The sequence below is a fragment of the Morus notabilis genome, unplaced genomic scaffold (assembly GCF_000414095.1).
Source record: "Morus notabilis unplaced genomic scaffold, ASM41409v2 Scaffold544, whole genome shotgun sequence".
Taxonomy (NCBI): domain Eukaryota; kingdom Viridiplantae; phylum Streptophyta; class Magnoliopsida; order Rosales; family Moraceae; genus Morus; species Morus notabilis.
The window spans coordinates 52,555-68,648 of record NW_010367917.1 but is presented as its reverse complement, the minus strand read 5'-3'; the positions used below and the strand labels follow the sequence as shown (position 1 = coordinate 68,648).

At 32.9% G+C, this 16,094-nt stretch overlaps 2 protein-coding genes across 3 annotated transcripts in view; one reads left to right on the top strand and one right to left on the bottom strand.

Moving 5' to 3' along the window:
• The window catches only part of LOC21395820 (TVP38/TMEM64 family membrane protein slr0305), a 2,743-nt gene extending 2,143 nt beyond the window's left edge, over positions 1–600 (top strand). Inside the window, exons 6-7 of one of the 2 annotated variants that reach the window (XM_024175850.1) lie at positions 7–114; positions 426–600. In XM_024175850.1, coding sequence (XP_024031618.1) covers positions 7–114; positions 426–449 — 132 coding nt within the window. In that variant the 3' untranslated portion in view covers positions 450–600. Of the gene's footprint in view, positions 1–3; positions 115–425 lie in introns of both variants that reach the window. The other variant, XM_024175849.1, reaches the window with a different exon arrangement.
• Positions 601–11,816: 11,216 nt separating this feature from the next.
• On the bottom strand, positions 11,817–13,229 carry LOC21395818 (transcription factor WER). The gene is made up of 3 exons (XM_010113729.2): positions 13,057–13,229; positions 12,711–12,840; positions 11,817–12,411 (listed from the first exon to the last, which is right to left on the bottom strand). The coding sequence occupies exons 1-3, from the start codon at positions 13,205–13,207 to the stop codon at positions 11,955–11,957; spliced, it is 738 nt and encodes a 245-aa protein (XP_010112031.1). The 5' UTR covers positions 13,208–13,229; the 3' UTR covers positions 11,817–11,954.
• Positions 13,230–16,094: the final 2,865 nt, after the last annotated feature.

Below are 16,094 nucleotides of genomic sequence, written 5' to 3'. Positions count from 1 at the left end.
CAGCAGGAAGAATCTGAGCTTGGTGTATTAGGGGGAAATGGTCAGTTGTGGACACTAGGACTTGGATTGTTAGTGACGGCAGTGGCCGCAACTTATGTGACGCGACTTGCAAAGGTTTTTACCATTCTTGCTTTCTGCTTTTTGCCCCTTCCTTAGTCTGAGGTTGAGTTCATCAATAAATTTTAATGTTAGGGTCTCAACTTTTATCCTAATCTTTTAGCATCAACTGGAAACTGGCATAGTAAGTGAGACGCTTAAAAAATCGACATGTTAATAGAAAAATAACAATTAAAAACTTCTCTGTTTTCCTTCCGTTAGGTTTTTTGGTCACTTTTTTGTTTTATCTCTTGTTTTTTAAGCCTAATAGGGAAAATTCTTTTCTGCAATACTGATGGAATATCGTCTGCGTTCTGCTTATGGTGCAGGATGCTGTAAAGGATATTGAATAGGCACAGGGACATGGTTTGCCCACACTTAAAAAGTGTAGAACAATATAATTAAATTTACTGCAAAAATTTGCGAATGTATCACTTCCATGTAAATCAAAATGGTTTATTCTAACCAAATGATATAAGAGCCTTTTCATTCTTCTTCTTGAAATGCGCTTCGTTGACTACAGAAATATGTTGTATATACATATACTTTTCATTTATCTGTTTCGTCAAACCCCAGATTAAACAAGAAAGAGAGAGGAGTAGAATATTTTGTAGGTCTAGAAGAATTTTGCGAAGTTGCAAATGAACTTATTTTCCCACTTGTTATAAAACAAATGCAAATATTAAATTGCAAAGCATAGGTACTCGCGAGAACAATTTCTGATCATTCATCATCCCGTTGTTGTTGTACGAGCTCAGTTTTAGTTCTTTTCTCGGCTGCATGTTCAAAAGAGGATAGAATATGCATGTGATGCTAATAGAAAATAGCATCGTGTTAATAGAGCACGGAATATGAATTAACTGATTATCGTCCATATGTTTTTCTATTTTTAACACTACAACTAAAACAAATTGATAGGTCAGAGGCCAACTTTAGAATGTTTTAAAAATTAAGGGTTAAAGTGGAATTGAAAGTAAATTCTCAGTAACCGTTTTTGACATCAACCCTAAAGTAAAATACTCGTTAAAGGAAAACACAAGAAGTTGTGTAACAATCATAATGTAAAAGCTATCAACGATATTTTCAACAAATGTGTAAATCTCATTAAATCCAATTCTAAAAGCATAAATCTTTGCCCTTAATTCTAATAATTGAAAAGATCCAAAACCATATTTTAAAGAACATAAACTAGGACGAGGAGCATATTTTAAGGGGACTCAAATCATATGTCTAATTTTAGTGTTTTAATGTTTTCAATTGATTATTTTATGCTTTTATATTTGAGTCCATTTAATAACATGTCATATGCTAATTAGTTAGACATTAATTAAGATACTAAAAATTAGACAGGTGATTTAAATCCATTTTAAGGACCAAAAATAAAACCCTCGACTATTACTTGTTCACACTTCATACAATAAAAGGAAAGAATTTACCAAAACATTAAACCAAAATAAATATAATGAATTCCAATCCCACAAATCACGAGGTTACTATGATGCAATTTCCGTATGAGTAGTTTCCTAATTTCTTATTACTTGATTGTTGGGAAAAAATAGTAAATAACATATTTTTAGAAAATAAGTGAAATAAATATCAGATTTTAAAAACTATTACAGACTTAAATGATGGGCTTCGAGCCTGTCAGAAGTTTAGTATGGGCGTTTTCTTGCACAAATATAGACCATGTTCATTTCGCTGATTCGAGTTTAGAATTTAAGTTTTGTTACAGTAAAAAGCTCTAAGAAATAATCACATCTAACTTTTTTGTTACAGTAAAAAACTCTCATATAAAGTCACATTTCAACTCGAATTAAAAACTCGAATCAACGAACTAAATGGGCCCATATTTCTTACCTACAGATACAAATATATTTCTTTCAAATTCCTTCAAGTCTTTAAAGTTTAATCAGTCCGCACCCTGGCATATACTATAATCCTGCTTCCGTGGTATCACTCACCAATCCATGCAAACACGCGCCGACGGTATGCTTATTCCTACAAAAATTTCAGGCTCGTCTCTGTTTTTTTTTTTTTTTTTTTTTCCTTTTATTTCAAATATACGTAGTGATGTGATAGTTTTTCTTTTCTTGATTACATTTTTTTTTATAAGAATAGTTCGTCACCATCTTGTTTAAGGTAGGCATTCTTTACGTTTTACAGTTTATTTTATTTTATTTTTTTTGGTTCACGATGTTGTTGGGAGTTTCTATGATTGACCTTTTGCTTTCTGTTTCCATTAATGATCTCCTTTTCTTAAGGTTATTCCTCTAAACAAAGAGATTGTATATTATGATCAATTTTTTAATTATTAAATCTAGTTAAAATTAATTGAGATTAAAAAAATATACAGAATAAAAATTTGTAATATAAATTTAATGGTTGAAAATGACTAAAAAAAAAAAAAAATAATAATTCCATTTTTTTGTCGCACGGGAGAAACTCCCCTGCAAAAAAAAAAAAAAAGAAAAAAAAAAGAGAAGTTTGTAGCTTATGTTCAATGGTGATTTGACCTCGTTTAGGCGTTAGATTTTATGTACCAGTCACTCTTATGTCATTAGTTAAGAGTAGTTTTTCTTTTTTCTTTTCTTTTTTTAAATAAAGAAATTTCTTTTAAAAGCAAGTCAGTAATGATCAAATATAGTCATAAATGAGCACCGAATGCAATAAAATTCACCCACAGATAAAAAATGAGACACAGATAAATATGAGTACCGAGACACAAAGATAATAAAGAATGACCCGCTCAACATGTTATTAATTAAGTGCGATAAAATTCGTTTGAGGCGACAACTTTCTTTATTATATAATGAAAACATAAACGCTGAAATGATGCAATAAATATCACTTTTAAAAACTAAAAACATGACAAAAATTCCAAACTACATAGACAAGATCATTAGAGACAAGTTATCCAACAAGACCGTAGAGGTTAGATCTGTAAGGACCCCCGCAACTCCACTGGTAACGATGAAGATCCATATGACTCCACAATCGATGCTGAGCACCTATCCACGCACAACCACCACCGTAATGAAGAGAGCGAGATCCCGAGATTGCAGGAACACCGGAGATTTGATGTGCACCACATGGTCGGTCAGAAAGCCAGCACCTCCAATCCATTCCCTCCGCTCCACGCGTATAACATTAAAAACAGCTGCAAGAGTGGGACCCATTCCATGTCCTTAATGTTACCTTCTTCTTCCGTTCTTCGTATTGTATTTTTCTCTTAATTCACTTACAAGTCATCTATCCACTTGGGTCTCCGTTTCTCTTTGAAAGGAAGAATAAAGATTAGCTTCATTTTCTCAAGAGATTCGATGTGGATCAAAGAAAAAAACAAAGACAAAAACATACACACAAACTAAATAGGAAAAATTAATATTAGGGATAAGAATCTATGCTCGACTTTTTATCGTACAAACTAAAAAACCCTCTTTTTTGTTTTCATCTGTATTTCATATTTAAGCATGAAACAATTTCTGACATAGGAGGCAAAAGAGTGGGTTAGTGTGGAGAGTGTTTTCGATGGTGGTGGCAATGGATGGAACAGAGAGAAAACAAGAAATGGTGGGTATGGTAGATTATGGAGTCAAAGAGAGAATGAATATGACTCTCTGATGGTTTGTCAGATCTAAGATGGAGCGAGTTTGTAGTTAAATAAAATAAAATAAAATAAAATAAAATAAAATAGCAGGAGCATGGGTCCCATTTTCTGCATCAGCTTTTGAATTAAGAGACGTGACGAATTTTATAAATTAAGATTAAAATTAAGACACGAATTAATTTTATAAATTAAGGGAATCTATTTCCTTTGTTAAGTTTCCGGACATTACCAATCTTATTTTCACTTGGGAGATTCAGAAGTTCTCCAAATTATGTGACAAAGAAATATATAATTCCAATAACTTTACCATCAGAGGGAAAAGCTGGTATTGCCTTATTTGGTGACCCAACTTGACTAGTGTAATGTGTTATTTTTCTTCTATATCCAGGTTTTTACAGATTTGTCCTAATGGAAAAGGTAGTACTAAGGGTAAAGCACTATCGTTATATTTAATGCCAAATAAGGCCAATTGGGATAGTGATCGGAATAAAGCCACGGTTTATGCAAAATACAAGCTACGGCTGCTTGACAAACTCAACGACAAACACTCTCATGAGCGTGCTGGTGACCGTTAACTCTGAATTCTCTCACTAAAATATTTTTATGTTTGGTAGCTTGTATTATAGTGTATAAGGTGTATTACATGTGTTGTATTATCGTAGTATTTAGTGTCATGATCTATTATATAAGGTACCAAAATGTGAAATTTTAATAATTTTAGGGTCACAATGCAAATTTTAAAAAATTTTAGGGTCAAAATATAATTTTGTAAAAGTTTTAGGGATAAAATGTAAGTTTTAATAAATATAAAATTTACGTTGTGCCCTCTGAATTTTTTAATAATTATAGGCTCCGTTATAACCCTATATCAACCCGACCCCGACCTCTAGTCATATCTAACCCTGACATGAATCATTGATCCACTATAAAATAATACAATACAATACGTTAAAAATGAGCGGTATTTAATAATACTACATAGACCGTATTAATTTATATAATACGATAGTCACACTGAATATTGTATTATTATATTACTATATAATACGGTATTTTAATACGGTCAAATAAACATGCCGTAAAGAAAGTAATTTGATTTATGTGTCACAAGCTTAGAGATGGTTGGACACAAATCTACCTTTATAGCGATGAAATCCACTCAACAGTCCACCTAAAAGCTTAGGTTCGAAGTGGAAAGAGCTTTAAATGCGGAAATAGTTCATCTAATGAATTGTAGGCCGTGTTTGAAATTAATTCCGTTTTTGTTTTTCATGTTTTTCGAGAAAAAAATGAAAACGTTTTCAAAACGGCATTGGCGCAATAAAGACAAAAAACAGAAATGAAAACGATTTTTTAGTTTAGTGTAAAATGAGAGAGAAATGAAAAATGACTTTTAGTCATTTTTCATTTTTTGTTTTCGTTTTCTCCTCTCTCGAGCAGAGAGAGAGAAAGAGAGACATTAATGGGTTTTACACTGAAAATAATCTCTTGATAATACTATCACAATATCGTGAATTAAATTCAGAAATAGTTTCAGTTTCAAGCATACGAAGATTTTCAAACCTGGTTATGAGCATGTTCAATTTTGATTGTCTGACTACGACTGTTCCTGCATGCGTTACCTCCAGAATTTCCCATGCTTCTTTTGTCGATTCACATGTGGATATCATTTTGAACTGGTGAACATCCACTCCATTGAATATTGCATTGAGTGCACGTGAGTTGTAGTTGGCCAACCTGTCTTCATCAGTGCTCCATGACTTTTCAGGCTTGAGAATCTCCTTTCCTTCTGCATCCTTTGTTTCTGGATGCTTCCATCCGATCAAGATTGCATGCCATGCTCATTCATCTTGAGCTTTGATGAAGGTCTTCATCCGAGCCTTCCAATAAGAATAATTTGAGCCATCAAGGAGAGGTGGACGTGACACTGAACCTCCTTCCTTCAGCAAATCCATCTTAGATGTAGCAGATCAAATTTTCAAGATCTCACTAAACTTATGGTCAGTGAACCACTCTGATACCACTTGTTGGATCTGATGTTACGTCTGATGTCCCAGATGATGTTAGAACACTTATCTGGTACGCTACTTGCATAATTTTCTATACCGATTAAACTTAAGTCACAAAGAACAATAGTGCAACAAAAAATAAATGAATACACAATATGGTATCGTAGTTCGGTGCGCACATCTACTCTACGGGGCCTCACCCAGACAGTAAACAGTTTCACTATGATTTAAGAATTACAATCCTGACGGACTTATTCACTCAAGGACTCCCTCATAGACTATGACGCCGCTGTGATAAACTCTCACAATGACACTGTTTAGCGTGTACCACACGTCTTCACCTTCAACTACTAAACTCCCTTCAGTTGTTCATACTTTCAATGTGAAACACATAAACTACATATTGTTTTCATTTATCACCAAATCTCCCTCACAAGACTTTTTCTGTAGTAAAAAGGAACCGCTTTCTTGCAGAGTCTCTTTCCCAATAAAAACATTCCCCGTATCTTCTTTTTCAACTTTTGAACCTGTATTCAGTTACCAAAAAATCCTCCTAAGCATTATCTGCAGCATCTTACTTCTTGAGTTTTTATTTTCAAAAACTCTCAGATTCACCTTTTTAAAATTCGATGAATCAAATCTCCTCAGGAGATAAACTCAACTACTGATATAGGATGACCTCATGATCCGTATTAGTTTAGCCTTATCCATTAACCACAAGCTGATCTTCAGGTCAACAAATCTAATTTTTCTGCACAAAATCTGATTTCAAATACAAACGACAGCTCGATCTTCTTCTCCAAAAAACAGCCATATGGATAATGTCTTCTAGAACCTAGTTTTTGAATCTGTACAACCAAAAACTGTTTTGCCAACACAGCCAATTAACAAAAAAACTAACAAAGTGAATGAGAAAGAATCTACAAAACTGATAGAGCCACGGTGCACGGAATTCGTGTCAGCATTAGCAACCGGAAAGCGAGCAAGACCGATTGTGGAAGTCACGGCGGAAGGCATAACGCCGCTAACAATCACACTCGCCGCTGCAGTGAAGCAGGCCGGAGGCCGACTCGTGTGCATTGTCCTCCAAAAACGACGACGTGTAAATAATAATAAGGTATTAGACGACAGTATGATGAGGGCTCGGCTCATGGGAAATGATCATCTCAAGGACGTTGTTGAGCTGGTTGAGTATTATGGGAATCCTAGTGAAGTTATACAAAAGTACATGAGTGTTGACTTTGCGGTTATTGACTGTAAACTTCGGGATTACTTGAAGTTGTACAAAATTTTGAATCTTAATCGAAATGGGTCAACGGTTGTGGCTAATAATCTTAGACCGAGAGCACTAGGAAAGAGATTGGCCAATCCCTTTGTTAGGGTTTTGAGAGCTGGGAAACTAGGTGTAGCTGAGTCTCATGTGCTTCTACTTTTAGGATAAGAAGGGATAGAAATAAAGAAATTTGGATCCATTTAAGTGTAATAATATTAAGGGAGAAAGAGGGAAATAGGCCAAGATTTGAGATGAATTAAAATTAATAGGCCAATAGTTTACATAAATTAATAAATAGGCCAAATTACTGTTTTCGTCCATAACTTGTCTGGTTATGAACCATAACTTGATAAGTTATTGTCTATAATTGTCCATAATTTGTCTGGTTATGAACCATAACTTGATAAGTTTGTCCATAACTTATCTGGTTATGAACCATAACTTGATAAGTTATGGCCTATTAATTTCTATAACGAAAAATTGGCCTATATACTTTCTTAAGCTTTTCATATTGGCCTATTTTCTACTATTTCCCTAATATTAAGCCCCAGCAGATGAGCCGGAGATTCAAGAGATTTCATGTAACGCTTGAACATTGAGCCTTTATTGAATACCTTCATGATGTATAAGAAAAAGTTGATTAAGTCTTAATTACAAATATATATATATAATAATAATAATAATTGCACTTTATTGTAATATATTTGGTGAAGGGATCTCATAAATTGACTGGCCAAAGGGGTTAATTGATGTTGTTAATTTTTTTTTTCAATTTTTTCAATTTTATTACTTTACTTAGATTAAGAGTAGTATCCGTATTTTTTTTTAAAAAAATTTGACCATGAAAAAGGTTATTTCTTGTTGTAAAACACACAAGAATACTTTTAATTTATATAAATTTCTACAAAATATATAAAAAGGAAAGGAAATGAGATTTTAAAAGAATACAAAAAAAAAAAAAACATATTTATGAGAATGCATATTTTGACTAATATACAAGACTTTCACAGATAAAGCAAATTTTTATGCTTATATCCGTTAAGTCAAATATTAGATTGAGAGGGCGCGGCTGTGATCTCACATTGTTTCATAAAAATTTCCACCTAGCTAGCAAAGATATTGATGTTCTCACTATGAATATCAATTATATTATAGCTTGATAGTACTTCTAAAAGTTAGTTGTAGTAAACTATAGTAACTATTTGTGTAAGGTGTTCCTTAAATAAGATAAAGATTGATGAGTTGAATATGTGTTTACATTTGCATTTTCTCAACTCATTATTTTGTGAGTTTTTAGGAGTTATTTATGTGTTTTCAATTTATTTTGTAGGTTTGTTTCAGTTGGAGTCCATTGGTGATTTTTGGGAATTTTTGGAGCAAAATTGAAGAATGGGCGCTAAGGCTTTGTAAAGGGGCACCTAGGCTTCGAAGATAGAGGAAAAACAAGTTTTCCAGTACTCCAAACCCGAGAGCAAAGCGCCTAGGAGCCATAAAGTCGAGCCATGACGCCAAAAACAAGTTCTCCAGTACTACAAACCCGAGAGCAAAGCGCCTAGGAGCCATAAAGTCGAGCCATGGCTATACGGAGAAGAAAATCGTAAATCGTAAATTTGCCGAGTAGCGCCATGGCGCCCAGGGACAGAGCCATGGCGCCACTTCGAAGTTCTGAAGGCCTATGTTATGGCGCCGTAGCGCCATTGAAGCAGAACCACGGTGCCAGTTCAGGATTTTCATGTTTTAATCTCTAAATAATTACCAAAAGTGTCATTACGACCCCGAACCTATAAATAGGAATTTTTAGACTCAATTAGGTCATGCTGGGACTTAGAAAGGAGAAAGGAGAACTTTTATACTGCAAAGGAGAAGACGAATCAACCGGGAATAGAATTCTGCTTCAATTCGTCAAAATAGTTTCTCCTTCTTCTCTTCTCATGTTTAAGAATATTGTTAAGATGTTTTATCTTTTCATTATGTTCTAAGTTTCCTATTCTAGGGCTATGATGTAGCCGGATCATGATGTTTTAAATTATGTTATCATATCAATCGAAGAATTATTCTTCCTAGTTGAGTTTTCATCACTATTCTTAATGCTTCTAATTAATTGGCCACTAATTGAATGATTAGTCAATTCATAATGAAACCGGAAGGAGATTTATGTTTTTCGATCATTGTGTTGAATTCCATTGATTGCATGTAAGATAGGGATATACTTGCATGGTTGGTGTGGTTGCTACATGAAAATTCATAAAACTTAATGACTCTTTAATTGTTTGAAATTCACATAGGAATATAGTGGGTTAGCAATTAAGGGGATTTTTGATGTAACTCGGAAGGGAGCATCGATTAATTTAGGGATTTTCGACTGTCAATTAAGGGGAATAATTTAAGATTGATTAGATAGATAATTCAAGGCGGAATGGTTTGGTGAAATCGGAAACCCTAGAGCTTGTTAATATTGAATTTTGATAATTACTTAAATTGTTAATTAGATTATTTAGTTTTATTTATATAAAAATTCTCACTTGCTTGTTTCATTCAAATAAAGTTAGTATTGACACAATTTCAGTAATTAATATTTTTCAGTCCTCGTGGGGTGATACTCGTTTCTACAAACTTTACTACTTGATACGATAACTTACACTTGCGTTTGCTTTCAGTAATTAATATTTTTCAGTCCTCGTGGGACGATACTCGTTTCTACAAACTTTACTACTTGATACGATAACTTACACTTGCGTTTGTGAAAATATTTAGTGTTAACGAGATGCACATATGTTCAATTTCATTCATTTCAATATGACAAAGAATTACATGACAACATAGAAAAATATTTTAAGCATAAACAGGCGTGACCATTAAAGTCAAATTCAAGTACATACATCATGATAAATCTTTCTTTCTATATTGACCATTATTTTACAGAAAGTAAATAAGTTAATTTGGCCTCCAATATAGTGCTAGACGTCTAATCTAACAAAAAGTCGTTTGAGAAATCAAAATTGTTAATCATGTCAGAAAGACTGGAAAAATTTCCCATCGTGATCAGGACCAATATTATTATGAAAATCATTTTCGGTCTTGGTTAGTGTGAAATTAAGGCCTCCAATCATATTTTCACATCCCACTAAACTCTCAATTATCAAGTTGCTGTCTCAATAGCAAGTAGTATTACAAATTAGTTGTTGAGTACTAGTGCTAGTAGTACTAGTGGCTCCAGAGGAATCTTTTTTTTTTTTTTTTTGGTATAACATGATCTTGCTCATCAGGATCTGCCTGCACCACTTTCTTCTTCGCCTTCTTCTTCAAGATTGTGTTCCAGTAGTTCTTTATCTCATTATCTGTTCTTCCTGGTATCCTTCGAGCTATTTAAGACCATCTGCAAGTAACAACTATTATATATACTAATTAACAAATTAATTAACTAATAACAATGGAGAATAAGCAATACAACATCTTTAGCTTTTAAGTTTAATCTAGCGATCATAAATATTTCTCCACACTATTATGTTGAGGTCTAAAGTTCGAAACCCCTATAAAAAGTTTAAAGAATAAAAATAAGAGAAACCTGTAGATCCTCCTCCTCATGGGATATGTTTCCCCTCTTGATATCAGGCCTCAAATAGTTCCTCCACCGTAGTTCTACAACTCTTACCTTAGCCTATTTCCATTCTAATTATACATCTGAAGAGGGTCAGGAGGAGGAGAGGAGTGAGTTGCCTCGGAAGGGTTGTTATCTTATACCTCCTGGCATGGACTTCTCCAACGTTACTACTCAAGATTCTATGTCCATGCATGAGCCAGATGCTGATCTTAAATCCTTGATTGGCTCTGATAGAGCCCAATCAAAGAGAAATCTGCCTCCTATTTGGTCTGAGGTAATTAATTCATTGATATATAAAACTAAAATTAAGTCATTGCGTTATCTACTTTAAGGACATGAATTATGAATATATGTTGTCCATTATACATTGCTTAGTCGGCTACACAGGTTCTTATACATGTACTGTTTGGATACTTTTTTTCCCCCCCTCTACAGCAATTCGGCATTGTTTCTGTTTGGATCACTTACTGTTTGCTAGTAAGGAAGTAATTATTTGATTTATGCACACAAGCTTAAAAATGCTGGCTAAAGACTAATCTACTAGCTACCTACCTTATAGCAATGAAATCCACTCAATAGTTGACCTTCAAGCTTATGCTTTTCGGGTTCGAAGTGGAAACAGCTTTTGAAGATGCAGAAATAGTTCACTGTTCACCTAATTAACTCTTGTGTTTAAATTTTATGATCATTCATTTATTTATTTTCTTGAGATGTCTGTTATATTTTGACAACACATATCAAAACACTGCCAATAACAAGTACGTAGCCATGATCATCAGCAATGCAACAAACAAACCATCACTGCATACCTTCTTTTAATTAGGGCTTTGCTTTTTGTATGATATGATCCTTATAGCCGTTACACTTGTGCTCATATTTTGAGAAATGTGATTCTTCTCCACATATCCTGCCAAGGGCATGTTTGGCTGGGACATGTGTCATCTTCCACATGCCAAATGAGCTTTGAAGCAATCAATCTAATTTCTACTTTTTTTTTTCTTTTTTTTTTTTCCGAATGTCAAGTATATTATAGCTTGATAGTACACCTAATAGTTTTGTTGTACTATAGTAACTGTATGTATAAGAACGTACAATAATAGCGTTGATGATATGAATATATATATATATATATATCATTTGATTCATTTGAAGGGTAAGAAGAATGAGATTATTCTCTAAAAAGGATTTGAAAATGTAGAAAATAATAATTTGCACAATATATAAGCGTGATCTTCAAGTCATCAAAATCAAGTACTGCATACACCTCTATTAAATTTCTACATTGGCCATTACAAAAGATCAAATAAGCTAGGAGTCGTAACAAGTACACATTTAATAGGTTGGCCGCCAAACTAGTACGAGTCTAGTCTAGTCTACCAAAAAGTCGTTTGAGAAATCAAAATTGTTAATCATGTCAGAAAGACTGCAAAATTCTCCCAAAGAGTCCGATGAAGCTATGTCATCGTCATGATCATGACCAATATTATGATGATCATGATCATTTTCGGTCGTGGTTGGCGTGAAATTGAGGCCTCCAATTATGATATTATCACACCCCACTAAATTACTATTAAGTAACAAGCTGTCTCTGCTTGTTAGTCGTTGATTATTAATGTCTATCCTATGGTCGACATGATATTGAGTAGTCGAATCAGTAGTAGTACTGGCCCTAGAGGAATCGCTTTTCTGAATGAAATCATCTAATTGGTTATTAGTATCTAGTGGTTGCACCACTTTCTTCTTTTTCTTCTTCAAGATTGTGTTCCAGTAATTCTTTATCTCATTATCTGTTCTTCCCGGTAACCTTCCAGCTATTAAAGACCATCTGCAAGTAACATAGTTTCCATGACATACATGCATGTTTAACAAATTAAATTAATCAATAACGAGAATATATATAGAGCAAAATATCATCTTTAATATATAGAAGCTTAATTAAAGTAGTTTAAATTAAGCCCACAATTCAAATTTTTTGGCCTCCGAAGTTATTAAAAAATTTAAAAGTTCAAAGAAGAGAATTTGTTGTTGCAAGAAAAACTGAAATATATATATAACACACACACATATATATTGGAAAACAAAAAGAAATAGAAATTAACATTGATTTGGAGAAATAAATCATACCTGTTGCCTATAAGTTTGTGAAGCCTGATGATAAGATCCTCTTCCTCATGGGATATGTTTCCCCTCTTGATATCAGGCCTCAAATAGTTCCTCCACCTAAGCCTGCAACTCTTACCACTTCTCTCAAGTCCTATACTTTTTCAAACGCAGATTAATGCAATATGTCAATCAACATGTTCATATATGCAATCCACATTTCCCTAGTAGTAAGTACTGCTTCTAACCATAACAGGAAGATTTTGTCGTATCATAAAAAACAATAAATAAATAAATAAATAAACACTCTAGATATACTCTAAACCGTCAGATTATATGATAATTATATGATCAAAACTTGCGCAATAACCTGTATTTTCGGCAACTTTTGTCCAGCTTCCTTCCTTATGAAATTTGATGTAGTTCATCAGAATTTGGTCTTCCTCTGCAGTCCAAGGCACTCCTTTACGCCCCATCGTCATGAATTCTTTTGAGCTCGCTTTAGAAGGACTTCTACCCATCTTTCTATGGCAGATATTTGCACCTAAGTCAGGCCCCAACAATTATATATATATATATATATATATATATGGTTGGAAAACGTTATTAGTTGATAATGTTTGTCATTTTCGATGTATAGTCAACATATATCGTTTCATAGAAGAACGTCATTCGAAAAGAAATTCTATTACTCTTCGCGTGCTTGAATACCCAAAGACAAGTCAAAGTCAATATAGAACCTTTTTCCCCGTGGGATACTTCTTCGGCTGCATGTGTACGAAGAACTTAATTGTACGTATGTATAGCATGCACATTATAACGTTAGAGTAGACCAAGAAAAATGAGTTCAATGATCTTTATTAATTCTTTTTATTTTTTATTTTTTTCCTTCTCTTGACCCGTTGCATGATACATTAATTAAGTACTTTTTAAAAAGTGGTGTAAATCTGTAACTATAATAGAAAGGAGAGTGTATTTACAATTCATCTAGACACAAAAACATTATTCAAAATTTGGTTAAGTTATTTTGTCTTTCTTTTTTTGTTTTATTATGTATCATAATTCAAAATCTCCTCTGCACGTACACGTAAAGCAGAGTTCAAATCACATACATCAACGATCTTTCTTTGTTTTTATGCAGAAACGGCGCACATTTTAAACGACCTACGTAAGATAAATGGCTGCGATGTGTCATTATACCTGACAACCACATATATATTTTCTTTTATTGTAGCGCAAGCCATAAAAAAGAAACTTAGGTGATGAAAAAAACTGAAATTGGAAAGAGAAGAGTGTGGGCCTTTTTTTATGACAATGAGATTGTTTTGAGAATTATTCTGAGACTGATTTTAAAATTATATTTGATTAATTTTTTAAAAGATTATTTTAAGTATACTAAAAAAAAGTGAAATTGTGTTTAGTTATAATTATTAATTAATATATTATAACATTATTGATAAGAACTAGAAAATGAAAATAGAAAAGGAAAAATAACTTTTAACCGTTTTCTAATTCCTTCACAAATATTATTCTCACTATTTTTTATTTTCATTTTCATTTTTAAAACACTTACTAAATAAACACGGTTTGCAGACCGTTTTTATTTTCGTGTTTTAAAAGAGGTGAAAAACATTTTTAAAAATAATTAAAAGCCAATTTTTTTTTTTTTAGTTGGAACTATATATAAACTATAAAAATACTTTCGCACCCCTACTAAATTCTAGTACAATAATTATACGGATCAGGACATTTTAATACTCAATATATTAAGATTCTATTCTTAATGTTAATTAACACTAAATAGAGAGTTGAATTGTTTCCAATTCCACTTCCAACTAAATAAATAAAGGGGAATTATCTCTCTCTTGTTTTTTTCTTTCCTTTTCCAAAACCCCCCTTTTTTTTTATCGTGTTTCAATTAGATAAATCCTAAGTAACCAGCAAATTGTTGAAATATAACCCAAAAATGCAACCTCCTCTTTAAAGTGAAAAGGTCAAGAGAAAAGTACTGAATTTATCCTTTTATAATGTAATTTTTACCCCTTATTCATAATTAATATTTTTTTTAATATAGTTATTTAATTTTAAAAGATATTAATTAAAAATAAAAGATAAAAGATGTGTCTCTTTTTCCAAAAAAGTCAAAGAATTCAACCGCCCGTACAACCTGTTAGGAATCCCAATCCTATGCGAATGTACAGTGCAATTGTTATATATAGGGGATATTTACCTTTTTGTGTTTTAGATTTATTTAAAAATTATACAGTCAGTTTTTATTTTCATTAAATATATATATTTAAATTAGATTTAATACTTAAATTTATACATTTTCACAGTTAATCATTGATTTTAACTTTTAAAATACCTAAAATACCCTTGAATAAAAAAATAGAAAAAGAAAAAAAAATTAAAAACCTTAAACTTATAGTTTTAACCTCAAAAATATACAAAATACCATTGAAATGGATTTTTTTATGTTCTAAATTTTTATTGTTTGTAATATTGGATAGTTTTAGCTTCTTTTCTTCTTTTTAGATAGTTTAGTCATTTTAAAGGTTAAAATCAATTATTGACCGACATAATGTATAAATTCATATATTAAATCTAATTTGAATGTATACATTTGATAAGATTAAAAATTGAAAGTATACAATTTGAATAAACTTAAAATACATAGTATAAAAATGTAAATATCCCTTATACATAGCTTAAGCCTTCTCCACTAGTTGTTCAATGCTTCCAAAGAAAATACATGACAAAGAAGGTGTTGACGGTGATTTCTCGTCAACAAAAACAGGCCGGGTTACCTCTGGGTTTCCCGTTGGATTACCGGCCTTAGTGTTGAATGTGTGTAAGAATTTGTTGGAGAGGTGTGTTGTGCGTTAATCAAAGATGTACGCATATAAAGAAGACAAGAGATTTTATAGTGGTTCACTCTATAGAATCAGAGCTACATCCACTGTGGTTGTATATTTCTTTTGAGAGGATTACAATTTACATCAATTGTTCTCTCTAACTCTTTTTCCTCTCTTGGATTTCCACCCCTTCCCTGTATGGGGTCTTGCCCTTTTTATATTGGGGGCTTCCTTCGCTGAGTCGATTTCCTTTGTAGGCAGAAGCACTCAAGTGCTCTCCCTTTTTAGGCCCAGGCGTAGCCCACTAATTACTTAGAGTACTGTTCACTCAGTCAATTAGTCTTATATTACGGCTCTGTGAGTTCCTGTAACCCTTTTCTGTCCCCTGTGAGGCGGTTTAAGGGTTCGCAATAAATGCCTGCCTTCCAGTCATCCCCCACTTTTGTGCGCAATTTGCCACGTCAGATTTTTCCCCAAAGAGCATTCCCCTCGTCGCTAGTGTTGCTTAATCCAATTGTACTTCTTGGCGGTTGATTCTACGGTCGAGGAATTT